General features: G+C 38.7%; 1 protein-coding gene across 1 annotated transcript in view; it reads left to right on the forward strand.

Moving 5' to 3' along the window:
• Nucleotides 1–18,364, forward strand: part of LOC137975113 (ATP-binding cassette sub-family C member 4-like) — a 31,328-nt gene extending 12,964 nt beyond the window's left edge. The window contains exons 4-8 of the mRNA XM_068822176.1: nt 11,388–12,736; nt 14,212–14,782; nt 14,993–15,129; nt 15,456–15,817; nt 16,787–18,364. Coding sequence (XP_068678277.1) covers nt 11,388–12,736; nt 14,212–14,782; nt 14,993–15,129; nt 15,456–15,817; nt 16,787–17,344 — 2,977 coding nt within the window. The 3' untranslated portion in view covers nt 17,345–18,364. The remainder of the gene's footprint in view (nt 1–11,387; nt 12,737–14,211; nt 14,783–14,992; nt 15,130–15,455; nt 15,818–16,786) is intronic.
• The last annotated feature ends 4,136 nt before the right edge of the window (nt 18,365–22,500 follow it).

Consider the following 22,500-nt stretch of genomic DNA (forward strand, 5'->3'; position numbering starts at 1 on the left):
TTTAACATTTTCGCTTTCAATTTCCAGTTTGGCTAACTACACTTTTCACAAGATTGTGTGAAGAAAATAGCACTCGTTTACTGATTAAGCCAAAGCGTTAGTTTCAGTGATTAGGCCTAAACCCTCTTTAACATTTTAGCTTTCAATTTACAGTTTGGCTAACTACACTTTTCACGAGATCGTGTGAAGAAAATAGCACTCGTTTATTGATTAAGCCTAAGCGCTCGTTTCAGTGATTCTGAGTTGCTCCGACAATAAGACAATCTCGACCGTTCAAAAACAATCGCCTGTAGCGCTTCTTTCTGTTTCGGCTTAAGTTTAAGGTTTCCTTGTACTCTACCCAAAAGAATCTCTTCAAGAATACTCTCGAAATCCATGTTTATTCCGCAAAATCACCCAAAATCACAACAGAGAGTACAAACATGCGCAGTGATAGAAAAACCCGTATTTCGGGCCTCACTGGCACTGAGCATGCTCGAAATCGAACTTTACCAGATCTTCCTTCCGTATGACCGTGGAAGATCTGGGTACGAGATTAATTATCAACATGTCAGCCCAGAAGCCAATGTTTCTCGCTTCTCTTTTATTTGTTATTCTTCAGAGACTGGAATGCTGTATTTCAATACCACACAATTCAGTGCCTTCTGATTTTCTGTAGCACGTACCACAGGCAACCCAGTGTATGCCTCACAGAAGCATCTCGTTCTTTTTCAAATATCTTCTTGTTGGGCTGGTCTTTCATATACCGAATCCGAAATAATTAATGTCCATAAAACAAAAGAACAATAACAATACCTAATTAGCAAAGCCTAATCGGAATCACAATGGCTCTTTTGACCTCCACTTTATTAGTCCGGTATATGAAAGTCTACCCCCTTGTTGAAACAGCTACCTGTTTGTAAATAAATGTTGCATCAATTAAAATTTGACCAAGAACGCCGCCCAAATATACTTCATTTTACATTAGAATGACTAAACAAATATCCTCTGGCTTGCAAAACTACGGCTATCTATTAAGAAGAAAGAACATTTGAAATACAAAATGGCTAAAAATTCATTCTTGTCATCTTAATGGAAGCAACGCTCATATCAGACAAAGATCAACCCTCACTGATGCAAATTAGCTAAGTTCGAATCATTTCGAACACCATCAATCCTCAAAGACAGAAAAATCTCAAAAAAACCTTTAAAAGCCAAACATTTTATTGAAACAAAAAACATTTTTGCTGAGTGAGTGCAAACAAGCCGTGACACTCCGTGTCAAAAACCCGATACGCAACTTAAATAATAATGAATCTCAGGATCAAACCCTTTACTGATCGAAGAACCTTTCCTTGAATAATGAAGCAAAAAATGGACAGCAAGCTTTCTTTCAAAGAATTCTTGAGGAACAACAATTAGTCAAATTTCCAATTGTTTTTTTACCGGAAGACTGTGCAGAGTTGAGTACAAATAAATATAATTCGCCCGACATTAGAGATCACAGATCCACTCAAGGTGTTCGATTAGCTTTGTGAGTTTGTTAAACCCATATCCAACTACAAAAAGGTTACTAAAGAATTTTCCACTTCAGTGTTGTACATAACAATTCAGCTGATAAAATATTAGAACTACATCTCACTTTGACACCGCTCGAAGGGCGAAAAATGCAATTGTTGTCGAAGTCCATTACTCGTCATTCTTAAGATTCCAGATATTTATTTTTCACCGCCTGTCTTGTTTATTTAATTGACGTTCCATTCTTGAGCTCTATAATGGTATATTCTGTTTAAAGATCCACTAACAAATTATCCATTCGCATTATAATGACTTCGACGCCATTGCAGGATAATTAAATATTCTACTGTGAGGATAAAATCTACGCATTTCTACTACCCCGCGAAAGACTCTACGCACAAAGACAACACTTAACAGGGGAGTGACAGGAAAGAGCTATTGCGCAACTTTTTCTTTTTTCTGACATGGAAAAAATTAAAAAAAAACGTCCAAATTTTACTCGTAGTCTGGATTACCATATATGGCAACCCGGTAATTAAATTTATTTGTTTATTGATGCTTGGAACACATATATAGATGCTTTAATTACTCAAATTACTTGGAAAAGGTTCTTAAAAAAAGAAGGGTATTTTATGTCATCCTATTACTGAAAGGACAATGTATGAAAGACATACATTTGAATAGCGGGAATGAAACAAGTTAAGTTTTGAGATCATCGCAGTTACGAACGCTATTTAAAGTAACGAAAGGAAAGCCTAGAAAATTCAGGCTTGAACGGGTTTCACACTCATGACCTCTGCAGCGATACCGGTGCACTGAGTGCTCTACTAATTGAGCTATCAGTTGGTAGAAAACTTTCATCGACGGGTTCAGTTACATACTCAAAAAAATGACCAATTCCTATAAGTACGTAAATGAACCTGTCGATGATAATGCTCTACCAAATGATAATTTGGTTGTTTTTCTTGATCTTAAGAAAGCATTCCACAACGTAAACCACGAGATTCTATTAGGAAAACTTAGTGCTTATGGCATCCAAGGACACGCGCAACGCATGCTAAAATCGGATAGAGTGCAAAGTTGCCAGGTAAAAGGAAAGTTTTCTGACAATAGAAAGATAACGTGCGGAATCCCTCAAGGGTCAATTCTTGGCCCACTTCTGTTTCTGATATATATTAATGATCTAACAAATTGCCTTGAGCGTACTACTCCTTGGTTATTTGCAGATGACAGCGACAAAACCACTGTTGGCAAAACAATTGAAGAAACGGAGATGGGCCTTAATAATGACCTTAGAAATGTCGGGAAGTGGCTTGCTGCAAACAAATTAAGCATGAATATTAGTCGCAAAAACTGCGTAGGTAGTAAGTGATTCCAGACAAAAACCGCGAAATATTCTAACGGAGCCAAATATTTTGATTGGCGAGGATACAGTCAATAGGGTTAGAGACTGTAAGGCACTAGGTATAAAGGTCGATGAGTTTCTTGCCTGGGGAAAACACGTAGATGAAATTGCGAAGAATGTTTTGTCCCCAATCGGTGCCATTAAAAAGCTTACAGACTTTCTTGGCCACGAAACCCTTATATATGCATAGAACGCTTTGGTTCAGCCACACTTTGATTACCGTTGCAAAGTATGGAATTGTCTTGGTATTGGACTAGCACAGGGTTTGCAAAAATTTCAAAACAGGTGTGCTGGGGTAATTACAGACCGAAAAAATGAACCTGACCAGTCAGGAATAGCCCTGCGCTCCCTTGGTTGGGGTACACTGGCTTAGCGTAGAGTCAAACTCAAGGACAGGTCCTACTATTGTTATTGCGCATACGTTCTGCGCATCTCGAGATACTCGGATTTCCTATGGGTGATTCTTATTAATACCGGGCTATTTTTGCGCGGTTCAAAGCTACGCGGAGAAAGCACAACTTAGCAAGTTCTCTTGGTATCCAAAAAGAAGATTAGGGGTAACCACTCATTTTTCAGAGATAATTAAGCTTCAATTTGGAAAAGCGCGCCATACATTGATTTGTATTTTAAGTCTTTTATCAAGTTTTGTTGATTAATTATCTTCGAAAAATGCAAGGTTACCCCCAATTTTCATTTTGGATTTCAATAACACTTGTTAAGATCTGCTTTTCCCGCATATTCAGTAAGCCGCGCAAAAATACCTTTGAATTAGTAGGCACCGTCCTTAAGGCTAGGATGATGTTTAAAATTCTTAATGATCTAGCCCCTGGAAGACTAAGGAAAATTTTTACGGATTCACATTCAACCAGTAGCAATTACACTTTGTGCAATTCTACAAAAAGAGTTGTTATTCCCCATGCAACCGTGGACGGAATTCTTAAAACATAGGCTAAGCTCCAGCGGTGTAAAATTGTGAAATTCTTTACCAAACGACGGTCGCAGTTGCGAATCTTTTTGTAAGAAAATGAGTAACGTTGTTCTATGTTTCCATGGGATGCGTGTGGGAGCCACGGTAACAATTCGAAGCCGTTCCCTTTTCTTCATCGTAGTCACAAATGCGCATACCCCGCGGAAATTGAATTAACCTCGGTAAAGCGGGGATCCGGGGAAACACTCACAACTCCGTACAGTAATTCCGTGGGATGCCTAAACTCCCGTTTGGCGATTAGAGTTCTCACTCTTTCTCCACCTCTTTCAAGTTAGCATTCTGAGCGCGCGCTATAGACCACTCGGCCACGGAGTTCAGTGCTTACGATAGAAGAAAATGTTTAGTTCGGAATCCTTTCCATCCGCGATGATTGACACAGCAACCTCACATCTGAAAGTATTTGATAAAGTGGGCAGATGACTTTTCTTTGAGAACGACAAGCTTTGATGAAGGAGAATTTTCTACGTTTATGTCTAGATCTTGCTTCGCTCTTGGTCGTTCCGCTGTGAACATTATAGAGTGATTTCACACGGCGTCATCAAATTTTAAAATCGAATCTGCGAAGTTTCTGATTATCTTATCGATACCAAAATTACTTAGAAGTAAATGTTTTGCCAGTGTTACGTAGCGATTTTCATTTTGAAAGTACAGCATTTTGCATTTTCGAATTTTCGCCTTGCGTGACACCAAGACAGAGGAATGAGATAAACCTGCCTGGTTCGAAAAACAGTTTCGCCTTGTGATTTTTTGGAAAATTAAGCATAATAAGCCGTAGACGAAGACATGTTTGTGCTCATTTAGTTCCGTTCACGAGCAAAAAGAGAGGGCTTTTATCGCAAACTGAGGTCCAGATGTTTTGTTGATTCGAGTCTCCACACAAAGCTCTGTAAAATTGAATAATAATTTTGAAACGATGCAGCAAACAGACAGACATTAGTCTTTTATAACATTTCATTTTCTTGGCTTCCTTCTTTCAACGATTTCAGATTTTATTTTTTATTGCGTGACAGTCAAAACTCGATTTGCATATATGACATTTATAGAGCGTTTTCACTCTCACGCAACAAAGAAATGAAATCGAAACCGTTTAATGAAATAAGCGAAAAACTTGGAATGTTGTAGGAGACAAATTCATAAAACACCTCACCAATCCCCAGGTCTGTGCGGTACATCGTTTCTGAGTTATTTGTCGAAGCGTTTCACGCAACTTTATAGAATTTTATATGGAGCCATATAGGTTCACCACCATTGTGCACCAATATGGCGGCCAGAAATCAACACGAACATCTGGAATTCACTTAGCGATGAAAACGCTTACTTTTTGCTCACGAGATAAAATACACGTGTATGAACACATCTCCTAATGTACTTGAAACGCTCAGACTGCTGAGATTCATAGGCATAGACATTTTTTCAACCAAATAATCTTTGTATCATGGTGTCACGCAAGGTAACAATTCGGAAATTTTCGAAACGAAAAACGTCATTGAACTGGGAGCTTGAAATAAGATTTATTTCTAGGTCGTCTTCAACCTCCTATAGATAAAAATCCAAAACACCTCGCGATGTTGATTTTAGAATTTGATGACACCACTGTGAAAACCATCTATGGCAATCGACCTGTTTCTTGCGAACCAGCTTGTTCAGTCGTTCCAAAACATTTTGTGAATCGAACCAATTGAATTTACGTTTATTCTCATAATTCCCATAAAAATTGGGGATTACAAACAAATGGAGAAAGAGAAAAAGAGATCGAGAAATGGGGCAAAAATATAGTTGAAGTAATAGCTTGCCGAACATCTGGAATTCACTTAGCGATGAAAACGCTTACTTTTTGCTCATGAGATAAAATACACGTGTATGAACACATCTCCTAATGTACTTGAAACGCTCAGACTGCTGAGATTCATAGGCATAGACATTTTTTCAACCAAATAATCTTTGTATCATGGTGTCACGCAAGGTAACAATTCGGAAATTTTCGAAACGAAAAACGTCATTGAACTGGGAGCTTGAAATAAGATTTATTTCTAGGTCGTCTTCAACCTCCTATAGATAAAAATCCAAAACACCTCGCGATGTTGATTTTAGAATTTGATGACACCACTGTGAAAACCATCTATGGCAATCGACCTGTTTCTTGCGAACCAGCTTGTTCAGTCGTTCCAAAACATTTTGTGAATCGAACCAATTGAATTTACGTTTATTCTCATAATTCCCATAAAAATTGGGGATTACAAACAAATGGAGAAACAGAAAAAGAGATCGAGAAATGGGGCAAAATATAGTTGAAGTAATAGCTTGCCTGGCCTCTGTAGCCTCCTTGCAGCCGTTTTTTGTGTCGGTCCCATTCTTGCCTAGTCTCCTTCGCAGCCGTTATTAGGGTCGTCGTGACGACCCTAATAACGGCTGTCTGTGTATTAAACTGTTTAACTTGTCATATATTTTTTTCTTTGTTTTACATATAGCGTGTTATGTTTCTTTGTATTTTTACTTTTCTCTTAGTATCCACGTAATTAAGAATTGTTGTCCAACTATCAGGGCAAGAATTGGATCTTATATAAACTGCGGATGTGAAATCTAGTGAAGCTATGACCATCGCAGTTGTGAACACAATTTATTGCAAAAATTGCGTTCACAACTGCGATTCATTCATTCAATTTATATATCATTTCATCGTTGATTCATTCCTCACGGGAACATTAGAACCCACAAATGACCAGCTCCCAACGTCAGTGGCTTCATAGCTCAATTGGTTAGGGCGTCGCACCGGTATCTCTACGTCCCCGGGTTCAAATCGCGTTGAAGTCCTGAATTTTTCAGGCTTTCTCTACGCAATTGTAAAAATTGTGTCCACAACTGCGAAGATCATAGCTTCACTTGACTTCATATCCGCAGTTCATATATGATCCAATTCATATATAATTTCATCGTTGTTCTTACTTATCTTGGAACAAGTGTATTCAATATGGTCATGCCAAGGAGATAGACTATTGATCGAGTTACGAGTTGAGTTTGAGTTGAGTTTGAGTTAAGATTGAGTTAATATTGAGTTACGGTTTTTGGCATTTTTGGCACTTAAATCTAATAAATATTAAGTAGAAGTCACTGAGAAGACCACGAAACACCGTTTTCGTGAAGTGCACAGGTGTATATTTGCGAAATGGTTTTAACCTGATCAAAACAATCTTAAAATTTCATGCACGGCAGTATTCTTGTTTACCAGTTTACCAGTTTCAGCACTTGGACTCCTTCGATTTGACTACTGCCTGTTTTGCTGTTATGTGGTGTCATCGATCAGTAAACCATTCAGAAGATTATGCCAAGCCGACCACAAGGCTGATGAAAAAGACCAGACCACAACACCGTACACTTTTCGACTAGTGTGTGCGATCTTTAACATCCCACAGAGTTTAAGAACATTGAAGGTTGTAAGACGGGACCTGCGATTTATAGTCCTTATTCGTGAAGACTTGAAAGTCTAACCATTTGCGGATGTTATTACAAAGGCAGCACCTTCTCCTCAATTATTTTAAGACCATGAGTGTTGCGGGTCCGGCCGGAGTCGAACTCACGATCTCCTGCATAACAAACTGAGCCACCGGCGAGCGGTTGTTCCTTCTAGCGATGCAGAAAAGATGTCTTCAGTTGTAAGGCTAAGGATGGGATTTACTGTTAAGCCAGCTTATAGCCCCCGCGGCTAAAACGATGAAACATACCGTTTGTCGTCCAGCAGCGTGGTTTTCATGATCAGTGAGCCTCATGTTGGTTTATGTAAAAGGAGGAATCCGGAACCTGGAACGCGTTTTTTCCCTTACTGACACTTTGTCAGTTCTCATTTATGTACTTGCAAAAACAAAACAAACCGTGCACGAAAAACCAAAATTAATTAACAAGTAAATAAATAAATAATGCGAAATAACGGCAAACTGCTTTATGCAACATGATTTAAAGCGGTGCAAGTTTTAGGATGGTAAAAGTGTAGACAGAAAGAAATGTCTATCGTGATTTGTTCACATCATAGATACACTTTCAATTTCAATACTTTGATTTCAAAACTTGTTTTTAGACCTTTTTTTTTAACCGGTTGAGTAGGGATCCAGACAGACAATTTTTAATTAATAATTAAAGATCACCTCTTGCCGACGACTCTGCGGTTAACTATCAACTTTCCATTGCATGAGAACCAGAACCCGGAGTGCGCAAAGATCCCAAGTCTTACCATGTAGATACGGGAAACAGAAGGTGAGCGAAACAAACATCATTTCATAGTGTTTTCACTGATTAGTAACAAGTCATGTTTTAGAAAGGGGCCAGTATAGATTCCGAAAAACAGTGTTAATCGCACCCGTGACCTTTCATGACCTTTCTAGTCGCAAAGTAAACGCGCTTGACACTGTCCTATAACCGGGCACCGTGACACAATCCGGGCTGCAGGTCTAAAACACGGGTCACTTTTGACGTGTTACTCGTTGCAGGCCATTATTTTACCTTTGGAAAGTAACCCAAAACCCTAATTGATTTGGATAACCCTAGACCTAAACTTGGCTTTTAGGCCTAGGGCTTAGACAAATTGAGGTTTTGGGTTACTTTCGAAAAGGTAAAACAATGACATGCAAGTATGAGTGACCCGTCAAACTGAAAGTGACCTTTGTTTTAGACCCCACCCAATCTTGGTCATAAATTTCGGGGACACTTGATGCCACACATAAGTTCACCCCTTCCCCCCTTTTCGAAGTTGTAGGGAAAAAAAACTATTGACTTTTCTCATGACTGCCCAAAGTTATAGCGCGATCAATGAAAAGGGGGAAGGGGTTGTGTTTTGGATTGGTGTCACCATCTTTTTGGCTGGGATTGTAGCTAGGCAACTAGACGTCATAGCGGACCGAAGTAGGGATTAGCATGCATTTAATTTCATAACTTACAGTTAAAGTTACCACTTAATAGCACTTTAAATAAAAATGTAATACCATCAAGGCCAGGCGAAACAATCAAGCATTTCTTCTTTCAAATTTGCAGTGAAATGGTTTTCCGACATGTGTGACTAGGTCAAACATGTTCACTTACTTAAATGCTCGGCTGAACCTCTTTCTGATGATTTAGATCCAGAAGCAAAGACAAATACGATAGACAGACATTACAAAACTTAAGTGAGTAGAAACGTGACAATCGTCTTTAGAAGTTTAGCGGTTATGAGCAAAAAGCGTAATGCGGGCTCATTTCATCATATGTTTTCCTCTTTCGTTTACGGCGTTCTTGTGATGCCGGACGACAAATACGGTTCATGATAGCCGCGGGGCCGGCTTTAACTGGCTTAGCAATAAAGCCCATGTATCCCTCTAAGAAGACATCGTTTTGACGTCGATAGACTTAACAGCAGCAACGAGAATGATGCCGTGAAAGGTGTAATAATTATAAGATTGTTTTGATCATTGGAAAGCCATGCCATTTTGCAAATTTTATGCAAATTCAACGCGGAAAAAACAGTTTTCGAAGTGACTTGTACTGAATATTCACTACTTTTAATTCCGAAAAACACCTAAACCTGTAACTCAATCTTAACTCAAACTTAACTCAAACTTAACTCAAACTCAACTCAAACTCAACTCAACTCGTAACTCGATGAATAGCCGATCCCCATGCCAAGACAGATGACTATCAATCAATAATTAGACCAAGATATTTAACATGAAAAGAATAGTCCAGCGGTTGGCCAGCTAAAACTATAGAACTATAGGCGGATGAAGGTTAAAGTTTAATTTCTTCCTGGGTTGGAACATTATAATTATATATTTAGTTTTACTCAAATTTAATGTTAGCTTATTTGCACAAAGCCAGTCATATATCTTGGGAAGTTCACTATTGATATGATCGATCCGGATCTGAAACTATCAAGATCTTTCCCACATGCAGGGAGTGAAGTGTCATCAGCAAAGAGGCGTATAGAAAAATAGGAGGTAGCAGTAATACAAACCATTAATGTAGATCAGAAATAGTATTGGGCCAAGAACGGACCTTTGCAGAACACCCAAATTGATAGCTTGAATATCTGAGAAAACTCCGTTCACATAAACCCTGTCTTCTATGCTGAAGGTAAGATTTATACCACGTATTTTCAATTCCTACGACACCAGAATGAGACAATGTAGATAAGAGAATAGAGTGATTCAAAGGCTAAGGTCTAAGAAGAGTGTTACGGCGAATTCTCCATTATCAAAGCATTTAGTAAGTTGTTCAATTAGGTCAACTAAGCAGTCAGTGGTATTAATTCCGGATCTAAAACCCCATGATACTGATTACGCGCAAATAGATTATGAAAAGAAATATGAAACATCAGTTGATTAAGCACACCATTGTTTCTCAATGAACCAGTGTGTTCAACGACAACAAAATAAATCGTGAAAGAAAAAAAACTAACATAGACGTTACAATAGAAATCAAAATATTTCAAAAACAAGCCAGTCAAACTTGTTTGTGCATTTCTTTCCTATTTCTTAAAAATGAACTGAGAATAAGTCTTAATGTACAGTCAGATTCAATTCGTGGTAAAGTTTTTAAATAGTTCCTGCATGTTTTTATTGGTTTTAACGCCCCCCTTTTTACATTCTGACTTTCTGCATGTTTCTATTGTTTTTAACACCCCCGTTTTTCCAATAGATTTCACACTTTTACATATTTTTACACCATTGTTTCTCTCTCTTTTAATATTTTATTCTCATACTTACTTAATAATGACCGAAGCACGGTCGAAACGTCGTTTTTTACCGTTAATCTTTACCGTAAAATGTTTCCTTTCGTTACTGCTAAAGTAGTGCAAGAGTACTCTTTACGGCCTGCCTGCCACTAAACTTCTGAAACTCCAGAGTGTTCAAAACACGGCCGTCAGGCTTACTTGTAAGGTAAATCTTTCGATCATATTTCACTAATTTTAAGAAGACTCCACTGGCTACCTATCAAATACCGCATCAAGTTCAAGATCCTACTTATTACCTACAAAGCTATTCATGGACTTGCACCAGCGTATCTCAGCGAACGTATTACCCACAAGACTGTATCTTGATATAGTCTAAGATCGTTTAGTGAATTTTTATTCCAACCACCTGCACCCAGAGCAAAAACTCTACGCACACTTGGTGATCGTAGTTTTACTGCAGCTGCGCCAGCGTTCTGCAATAAATTACCTAATGCAGTCCGCTGTTCAAATAGTTCACAGTCTTTTAAAAGACGACTTAAAAAGTCACCATTCCCAAAAGGCATATGAACTTAAATAGAATATAATTAGTTACTGATCAGTTGTAATTTTCATCAGTGTAATTTTATTGCTATAATTGTTACTTTATTCATACTTACATCACTTTATCATATTTATATTGTAAACTAGATATCTTAGATTTGTGTCGTATGATTCGCGCGCTATAGAAAAATTAAGATATTTATTTATTTATTTTAGTGTTCGTAACCCCAAGAACCTAACTTGATCCTATACTTCTATTGTAGGAAAGAACTATATCTTCATCGTTTGCGAGGATTCGTCATCTCAAGCATCTACGCTCTCTTCTTCACCAGCACACCAATTGCAGGGTTAATTTCAGTCCTCGCTCTTCTTTTCTCGGGAATTGAACTGAAATCATTTCAAGTTTTCGCATTGATGTCTGCCCTAGCTAATCTGAAAATGATATCGACGATATTCATCGGAGAATCGTTACGTTTTATTGTGGAAGGAAAAACCGCTCTTGCAAGAGTGCAAAATTTACTTGATAACATTTCTGATACATCAACGTTTCAAAAACACGAAAGAAATCCCTTTGCACTTGGAGTTTTCTTCAAGGGAAGGAGGTACAACCCTCGTCCTGTGAGAATTGAGAGCTTTAGAAATGACAAACCAGTTCTGTTTTCTGTTCGAAGACTCGATGACAATTCTCCAAAAAGTCAACCACAGGTTATCCTTAGCAGAGTATCATGTTGCTGGAGCGATACGTTTGATTGCCCTTCCTTGAAGGACGTCACCTTGAAAGTTGCTAATGGACAACTTGTAGGCATAACAGGTCCCGTTGGAAGCGGAAAGACATCTTTGCTAATGGCTATATTAGGGGAACTTCCATTATCCTCTGGACATTTATCCTGCATCGGTAAGATTGCATATCTTTCCCAAGTTCCTTGGGTATTTTCTGGTACCATGCGAGAGAACATTTTGTTTGGAAAGGATTTTGAGGAGAAAACGTACAACGCGATTATTCGAGTGTGTGACTTGAAAATCGACTTAGATAGCTTTCCAAAAGGAGACCTGACTGAAGTTGGACAGCGTGGAGTTATACTAAGTGGTGGCCAGCGTGTACGCATTAGCCTGGCACGCATGATTTATTCCGATGCTGACATCTACCTGCTGGATGATCCACTGAGTGCCGTGGATGCTAAGGTCGGCAAACATTTGTTTGATAGATGTATCAAAGAATTTTTAGCGGGGCGAATCCGGATTCTTGTCACCCATCATTTGCAATTCCTCAAACAAACAGATTATGTTGTCGTGCTTGAGAATGGAATTGTTGCCCAGGAATGCAAATGCATTGAAATGCAAATACAGAAGAATGGTGTTTTTTCTGGTACAACTCAGGAGCGAGGAACATGCACAGAGTGGAATTCGCTGGCACAGTCTCTTGGAACATTTGAAGGGTCAAGTGACAAGCCTGTTGCTGTTGAAAGGAAGGACGAGAGAATTGATCTCAATGATGCAGAAGAGGACAGAGTGGTTGGATCTGTGAAATGGTGGCGATACTGGAGATATTTTCGAGCTGCGCTTCCAGTTGAAATGTTGGTTGGCCTTTTTGCCTTTTTTGTGATAGTCCAAGGTAAGTGGTAAGTAGGGTAAGTAGTGATTTAGTGATGTTTTTACTCAAATGAAACTTACGCTGTTAATGTTAAAGGTTGAATTAAAATTCAGGTTAATTTAGTTTCAACCTTAGGTTGATCGATTTTTTTCAACCTAGGTCAAATTCTTTCAAAACTACAATAGGTTATTGTGAACTGTCTAAAAAAGGGTTTTCCCTTTTTTGGGGGATACAATTAAAAAAATGAGGCCTGGATTTTTAGGAGGGGGGGGGGAGTAAAAAAAGAAAACACCTTTCTCCACCTTTCTCTAGTCTTCGTTTCCTCTTCCTATTACCGTCTCTCCCTTTCCTTCCCCTTTACTGTCCTTTCTTACTACTAACCGACTGTGCCACTTACCTTGAAGCTTCCACAACATTCCACACTGCTCCGAGGATTCGAGCCCTCGAAACCCTGAAACCCTGTTGAAGCTATTTCCAAGCCTTCACGACAACCACCATTTCGCAAATGGAGAAACCGCTTGTAAAAAAAAAAGATGACCATTCACAGAACAATTGCCAAAATGCCGTATGAAGTGGTTTTCGGAATCTCTCGGAGAAAAGAAATCAAAAAGCCACAAATGAGTGGACAACTTACAGCTACATCAAATACAGAGCAGGAGAATGGTCAATAATTTGAAAAAGTGGATGAACCAGACATTGAAGGAGAGCTGTGTCTGACCGCGGACTGCAGACTAACCCTAAATCACAGTTATTGAAAGCTAACCGCTCAAAAATGGGTCCTGAGACCTAAATACTGTTTATAACCACTATTTGAAATGGGTGCCTCGCCTTAAATATTGCTTATCAGCACTATTTGTAGGCAGCCAGAAGTCTGCCTTTTGCAGTTATCATATACACCACACCAGAAAGGGAAGAAGAAAAAGAAGAAATTCGAACTTCAGGATTATGTGACGCTAAAAATTAATAAAATGGAAAAGGAAACCCCCCTTCATCCAAATGTGCTACTTGCTAATAGTTGGTGAGTTTTTCTTGATGTTTCCTACTATCAATTTCAATGTAGTTTAAAATGAAATGACCTAGGTTGAAATTAAAATTGAACTGAATTTAAATTTAACTGTAACATTAACACACACGATAATCTAGATTCTTTATACTTTTCACTGTTTTTGTCTTTTATTGAATATGCTCGAGCTCCACTGTGTGCGTCTGAAGGGACACAGTTTCTACTGACGCAAAGAAATCTGATGCATTGCAGTAGACTGCAAGAATTAAACATCACTTAGAAGCATTTTTTTTCATTGCCTTTTAAGTTCCACTTAATTCATGACCAATCTTACTTAATGTTTTGCCCTTTCTATCAGGCAGACCATATTACACTTCAGTGCAGAATCACTGGTGACAGAGTTTTATCTTTCCCCTTATCAACAGGTTAGATGTTGATGAAATCCCTTATTCACTAATAATTGTGTGTTGTTGTCCATTTTTGCAATGTCTAGTATCGTGGACAGCACCCTATTGGTGGCTTTCAAGAATGACAGAGATGCCGTACGAACAACAAAAGAGCCACGCAACTCTTCTGGTTTACGGAGCAATTGTAACGATCTCTTTCTTTCTCTCGCTTGTGTCATCGTTTTGTTACTATCTCACGGCTCTTAAGGCTTCTGAAAACCTTCATGGTGCGATGACAGAGGCAATAATCAAAGCACCAGCGCTGTTCTTTGATACAAATCCAGTCGGTCGCATTTTGAATCGCTTCTCTAAAGACACTGGCTGCATGGATGATCTTCTTCCAGGACAATCCCTCTTTGCAATTCAATTGCTGTTGTTTGCGTTCAGCGGCAGTGTTCTTTCAGCTATTTCCAACGTATGGCTCTTCTTTGTTTGTACTCCTTTGATGTTGTTGTTCATTTTCTTGGGCAAGTTTTATTTGAGATCATCCCGCGAGATCAGGAGAATAGAAGCAATGACCTGCAGTCCTGTGTACTCCTGTATCGCGGATACTGTGGCTGGATTAGAAGTAATCCGGTCTTCTTCAATGGAAGAAGCATTTATTAAGCGACTTTATAGGTTGGTAGCTAAGTTTAAAGCATTGGCTTATGTAGGTTTTATTCTTTAACTAAAATATGTTCAATGGTCTTGTATCGCCATTGACAAGGGCACAAATCTAGCACTCTGAAGAACAAATAAAATCAAGAAAACATGAAGCTATACAATTGAACGGACATTTGAACTTGGATAACTATTAATGAAGGAATGGTTTATTTATTTTGATATCAGGTACCTCGACAAAAACAGTTCAGCATTGTTGATGTTAAAGGCCTCCGCACGATGGCTTTCGGTTTGCGGGAACACATTGGTTAATTTTCTTTTTCTAGCTGTGCCAGTTGCAGCTTTACTGGTGACACAAAGTCCAGGTATCTGAAATTTTTACGGTCCTTGTTAGTTAAAGTAAAATGAGCAAGTCATCACTGAGGCTATTTATCAGGATTATTTTCTCTTTTATGTAACATGATAATTTTCTCAAAGCTGTTTTGTAAGGTCTGTAGCTGTCTGTAAAACCTGACTGCAATAAAATTGTATTGAAAGTATGCTCTTATGTTATTTTGCTCTTTCTTGCAAACGTATCAAATGGGTTTTGAGAATGGTCTCTTTTGTACTGTTATCATGGTAAATCAGACCATAGTCAAGTGAGGCGCTGACATTTTCCTATATTACCTGAAATACCTACTCCTCTTTTCAGCTTTAGCAGGTATGACACTAACATACATCTTCCAGATGCTGGATATCACACAGTATGCCATCCGAATCGCATCAGATACAGAAAACCATATGACCTCAGTAGAAAGGGTGATGAATTACGCCAGCATCGAGTCGGAGCCTGGGTATAATACCGACACACTACCTCCTGAACAGTGGCCATACGAAGGAGGGTTGACTCTATGTGATTTGTCTTTGGCGTATTTAAAGGATGCTCCTAAAGTTTTGAACAACATTGACATCAGAATTGCTCCAAAGGAGAAAGTTGGTATCGCGGGTCGCACAGGAGCTGGGAAATCGTCTTTAGTGGCTGCTTTGTTTCGTATGCCTGAACCTGAAGGCAAGGTAGGATTGTTCTATATGTCCATAATATTCACTCGATGTATCAGTAAATTAAATGAAAGCTTTGACATCCATCTGGGTCACCCAAGAAGTGGTTCCAACTTATCTTGTGCATGACAGTCAAGAGATTTCATGCAAAAGATCTCCATGTATCTATGCAAAAATGAATCCTTTCGTTCTTGCTTGCAAAAGCGACTCGCTTTCTAACTGCCTCATGCATGTTCTAGCGACCGTTCAATGTATTACTATATAAGGTAAGAACAGTACAGTTTGGTCTTTTTACATCAGCATGTTTATTATATTTATCTTGCCATTTTTTTTTAGAATTCACAAATCCATGTAGGTATACATTGTATATTGTTTTAAATGGAAGTTACGAAGTGGGGAAAGTCCTGCGCAGTATTATTATTATTATTATTATTATTATTATTATTATTATTATTATCATCATTATTATTAGTACTCATTCTTTTCCTAAGGCCGGAGACTGCGACCCTTTTAGACAAAACATTGATGACGACTTCTGGTTGGTTTCGATCGACAAAGTCCGTGAATCATTCAGAACAATACACCTTATTCCAAAATGGCCGCCATTTAGATATTCTTTTGTTTTTATTGAAATTAGACTTTGATGCCTCGTTCAAGGCAAAATATTCTTTTGAATTTTCAGCTCAAGAACGAAGCATCAAGGGCTAACTTGAATAAAAACAAAAGAATATTTAAATGACGGCCATTTTGGAATAAAGTCTATAGTTGCTGCGAATCGTTAAAATAAGTCTGCATTATGACTGCGCACTTTAGATCATCATGTTTGATGCTGACCAAAAGAACCGCGGCCACCGGGGACAAGAATTTACAAGTAGTCATGTTTAATTCTGCTGGGAACCAAATGCCAAGGAGACCATAAATAATTTAGATTGGAACTGAAGAGATCCACCTAAGAGCTTGAACACTCACTCTATTTTGTTTCAGATTATCATCGATGGTTTAAACATCAAGGATCTCAATCTGCAAGCGTCTCGCAGAGCTATGACTGTAATACCTCAAGACCCTGTTCTTTTTAGCGGCAGCCTTAGGAGAAACTTAGATCCTTTTTCTTTGTATGAAGATCATGAGCTATGGAGAACTTTAGAAGAAGTGCAATTGAAAACTGTGATACAGCAGCTACCCGGCCAGCTTGAGTACAAGTTGCGAGAGTCTGGGAGCAACTTCAGCGTTGGTGAGCGTCAGCTGGTCTGCTTAGCGCGGGCCCTTTTACAGAAAAGCAAGATCATCATTCTTGACGAAGCCACTGCGAATGTGGATTACAAGACAGATCATTTGATACAAGAAGCTATACGAAAATCATTCAAAGATTCCACAGTGTTAACTATCGCTCATCGCTTGAATACCATCATGGACTATGACAAGGTGTTGGTTATAGATAAAGGACGAGTTGTGGAGTTTGACAAACCCGAAGTCTTGCTTGAGAATGACATGGGATATTACACACAATTGGTGAAGACTGGCAATATAAATGCATCTCAGTAGATTTCTGAACGACATATACGCAGCCATCACAATACAGAATGGGGCGTAACGGAAAGGCAAGGACATACCATCGGCAAAAATAACTAAAAAAGCCCTAATGGGGTCAAGCCTAGTAGCGAAGTTCCATAAATAAAAATCTTTTTAAATTAAATTATCAAGGATTTTATGACCATCACGATCATACGTGAACTAACAACGACAAGCAAAGCTTTCTAAAAAAGGGTAGCTAATTTCTCGCTGGTCCCGAGCACATTGTTGAGCGCAAATTTCCATTTTTTCACTTTTTAAGGTTTGATTTGTTTGCATCAAAACAACATGAACATGGTAATCATATTTTTTTTCAGTATAACAGATATAGTTATTTATGTGGAATTAATTTGTTAATAGCGGTTGATGAGTTTTAATATGATTCTTACGACGCAATCACGTGTCATATCGTCGTATTCCTCGTACTGTCGTTTTATTCAGTTTTCCGCTCAATATTGTTGATTTGTATCTTCCTGTCCCTCCCCCACCCTTGACAGTTGCATTTGTCTCAGGTCACAACCATAGTCTTAGGGACGCGATTGCGTGTTTATGACATAAATAAGGGCAAAATTCTCTTGTCACTGTCGAGGCACAACGAAAGCCAGTTGGGCAAACGGATTAAAAAGCACTTATTCGCTCGCATTTTAGAGCAAAACAAACAAACAAATCAACTTTTTCTTTATGTCCAAAAGAGTACAGATAATTGTTATTCAATTCCAATTGACAATAAAAATTCGATTTTCATTCCTGAACAAAGGAAGAACTGATTAAACCACCTTTCAAAATACGCATCATCCAGCACTTTAAATAACGCATCTGTAAAAATAAGAAACGGTTTAGTTCCCAAGGAAAGAATTGCCGGAGTAACTTCTTCCACTAAGTATGAGCTATTACTGGTATTCTGTTTTGTCGTTGTCGTTCTCCCTCCTACGTGATTTAGTTTTTCGTACATGTACTATCTGACTGTTTCTGGGATTACAATTTTAATTTCACACAGAGTTTGTTTATTTCGTTAACTTTATTGTGGGGTTGAGAGTTTGCTTTGTGAACATCTCCCCCTCATTTTACAGACTAACCATAACTGTTGTCTATGATTTTCCCTCAACTCACCATCCACACACACACTATTCCCCAAAACTATCTACTGATTAATGAATGTTTTAATTAGTAGAGAGAAACCCCTTCTTGTAAGGCGGATTCTTCTATAAACACCAACTAAGACAGCCACAAAGGTTACTAGGTTATCTGCTGCATCATGTATTCTTATTAAACAAAAAGCCGGAGTAACTTCTTCCACTAAGTATGAGCTATTACTGGTATTCTGTTTTGTCGTTGTCGTTCGCTCTCCTTTCGTTTCTGTTCTAGACATAGGTCCTCCAGGCATCGTGTAACCTTATCAGAGCTTCTAAAGATATGCCAAAAATTGCAATATAGAGAAAAAGGAGCTCCAAGCAAATTAAAAATAAACACTCATCTTTAAGTTTATATCCCTCCGATGCTTGACTTGAATAACTGCGTAGTCACCAGTGTGGACCACAGGTATCATGATATGTCAAACCAGCGGAAAATGCAAAAAGAAAACATCTTCCAAACGGCGGGTCTAAAACACAGGTCACATTCCACAGGTCACTCGTTGCAGGCCATTGTTTTACCTTTTTGAAAGTAGCCCAAAACCCTCAATATGGATAACCCTAGGCCTAAAAACCAACCTTAGGCCTAGGGTTAGCCAAATTGAGGGTTTTGGTTACTTTCCAAAAGGTAAAACAATGACCTGCAACGAGTGACCTGTGGAATGTGACGTGTATTTTAGACCCGCCGTCTTCCAAACCGTTTTCCACCTGAACACGAAAAGCGTTGACTGTGTAAAAACTATAGTTGATGTAGTATGGCCGTGTAGCCGCGTCGAGCCACAGAAAGCGCGCGAAAGATGAAACCTCGTTTATGTTTAGGTGAGCTAACCTGGGTAGAGCCTGCAATCCAATCGAAAACCAGTACCTGGTCTGCAGTCAACTTAGGAAAAATACAGCTGACCTCGGATAGCCTGTGTACAGCCTCCCACTCTCCGCAAAAAAAAAATCGGAGAGGAGCGTCTGTGATTTACCGTTGATAATCATGTTCAATACCACGTGATATTTCCTGGAATGTGTGGAAAATGATTTGATTGGTTATTACCTATCGATCATTACATCATTGAAACAACGAGTTTTGGTCGGCTTTTATTTTTATTTCTCCACATCAACACCGTGAGAACCACCGTGAGAAATTTTACGATGAGTTCGTGTGTATTTTGCGCACGATAAAAAAAAAAGGAATAAAAATCTTTTTGATGGTCAAAGAGATTTATTTTTTTTAAAGCACGAGCGGAATTGTTATCTATGGAGTGTAAAGTGGAAATCGATTCTACGTACATTTGTAGGAATTGTTGTCAGCGATAAAGAAACCGCCGAAAGCGCTCCTGACGAATCTTCACGAGGGGAATATATATAGCACTATTAACAGGTGTCAACAGCGGTATGGAGAACTGTCCAGAGGGAAGGAATTGTGACGGAGGGAAGAATATTTGGGACAATACGGAGGAAGTCACTTGCCATAGGCATGCATATGTAAAATGGGTTATAAGAAAGAGCATCTCGCTACCCTGGAACGCAAACACACTAGCCAACTTCTGTCGTTCCTCTAGTATGATTCATTTGTTTTCTGCAACACCATCTGGCGCAATTCCGCGATTAACGTTATGCATACTAATAAGGAATGTTGAGAAACTGATAAAATAAAATAACTCAGCAAAACGTGAATAACACTGAAGGTCTAAGAACTTCTTTCTATAGATATAAGAAAATGCACTGATTAGTTCAGTCGAGTCCTCTTTCTCATCTTCCCTGCAGCAGTAGAAACTAGTGTTTTAATTGAACATTAATCTTTGCCACAACTTACTTCCTGAAGGAAATGCACCAGTAAAGTCAAAATGCCCGCACTGCATGTCAATTACTGAAGAAGCTCAAGTCAACTCCATCAGATCAGAATACATGCCCTAGTTATACCTATATTGGTGACATTTCAAATACAAAGTACGAACTATGTCAGTTAGTTCTCAGGGGCGTAGCGTGAGATTTTGAAGGTGTGTGCACACGAAAAATTTTCGATTGCCAAAGGCTCCAAAGTAGGGGGGTCTGAAGGCGCGCTCCCCCCTGAAAATTCTGAAGTTTAGGGTCTCGGAAATGCCATTTCCAACTAATTTCAAAGGACATTTTAATAAATAAATGCGAAGGAAAATGCAGTAGATAATTGTTTAAGTGAAGTGACCAACTTGGAAGCTTTCTCTACTTTGGCCACTACGCACTGTTACATAAATATCTTTTAAGGGTATTTTTTTCCTTTCCTAAGTAGGCTATTCTCATAAAATCGGTTTTATTTCAAATTTTGGAATATTGTAACGTTGATGATACGTAGTGCAAAGTATAATGAACTTGTAAGTTCCGAACACCACGATCTCAAACTTTGTAGAATGATTTTGTTTATGACAACCTTTCAAAAATACGCGAGATCAGTATCATCGGAATTTCCCGAATATATAGAAAACAAAAGCATTTTACCTTCAGCGGCCCTGCATAACTGATAAGTCTAAATTAACCTTGGAAAATAACAAGGTAAAAGCTTACTCCCAAAAAATCGATTGCGAACTTGGTTTACCGGATCGGATCATGGTTGAGGTTTTCGCACAATACCCTAATAACACTATCTATACAAGGGCACCAACAAGCAAATTAATCCAAAAGTCTTTGAGAGACATTTCTAGACTCCTTGTAATGTATTAAGAGTCTCTAAAGAGATGTTTTTATCACCTAGGAGAATTTGATATTCAGAAATCTTTGCTGAAAATTGAAGTGTCCGAAAAGTTTAGGGAATGTTCATATCTTCATTTCGGAAATTGCTAGCTGAACGTTACTTTCTGAGAACTTTCCGGCGAACCATTTGCTCATCCGAAACTTGACCTGTCAAAAATGTCCCTTCCGAAAACGTTAGGGAATACTTTTCCCTGGTTGCGAATCTTTTAGCTGATGTTTTAATAAAGAAATCTATAGTTGTCTGGCAACGCAGAACCGAAATTCTTACAACAGCTTGACTCTCCCGAACACATATTTCACCGAAAATTGTCGTTGGGTGCCCCCGGACTATATTACGGACACAAATTGTTCATCATTCTTGTGAAATGTTCATAAACAACGATTATGCCGATAACAGTTAGCAAAATGTCGATGATATTCAATGCATTCCGGCTTGGAGCGATTGGCAAAGTGAGAATGCAGCATATTTAACTGAGCTAGCCCGGTTGGCCGAGATCTAAGTTAAATGGTAAAGCCAGGAAAGAAAAACAGTTTTGCGTCTACCAGCCAGCCCGGTTACCCGGGCAAACGATTTCTGAGTGCCTTACTCACCTTTCGGAGTAATTTGACGCATGGATTAGTGTTTTTTTCTATCATGGCATGATCACACACACTTAAACGTTGACACTGTTGAAATAGAGAATTTCATAACAGTTTAGCGGAAGCGCCCCTTCCGCTTTCTTGTTGTTGCTGATATTTGTTTTTCACACGACACACCGTGTCTATTAATTTATTCCAAGCCGGACTGGCTCTCATCGTGTTGGGCTGAGACTCAATACGAGCGACTAACAGAGCTGGAGTGTGATCGGACCATAATTACTATGCCTATAGCAATATCACAATCAGAAGCATCGGTTACTGAGGTATGCTGTTAGATATTATGCGAGAAAACCTTAATTATCCTTTTTATTGACCATCACCCATTGAGGAATTTGTTCGTTTTGTTTCTCTGTCTGTTTTTTCTAAAATCATATCGGTAGATAACAGTTTGCACTCTGCAGGGGGTGTTATCTGTTCTCAGAAATGCTCTCTAACAGGTCCTGCTTAAAAACTGGTCAGCAGTGTTTGCAATTGGGTTGGAAACTGGAACTAATTTGTTTGATTGACAGTGAAGTTGCATACGGTCAGTGATTCTTTTTGAGAAATTGTGTTTCTCGTCGTTTCAGCATTTTTAGCTGCTCTCTTTAAGAAATGAGGAGGCCTCGAATTGATTAATTTATATTTCATGTGGCAAGTAACTAGCTC

The sequence above is a fragment of the Montipora foliosa genome, chromosome 11 (assembly GCF_036669935.1).
Source record: "Montipora foliosa isolate CH-2021 chromosome 11, ASM3666993v2, whole genome shotgun sequence".
In the NCBI taxonomy this organism is placed as follows: domain Eukaryota; kingdom Metazoa; phylum Cnidaria; class Anthozoa; order Scleractinia; family Acroporidae; genus Montipora; species Montipora foliosa.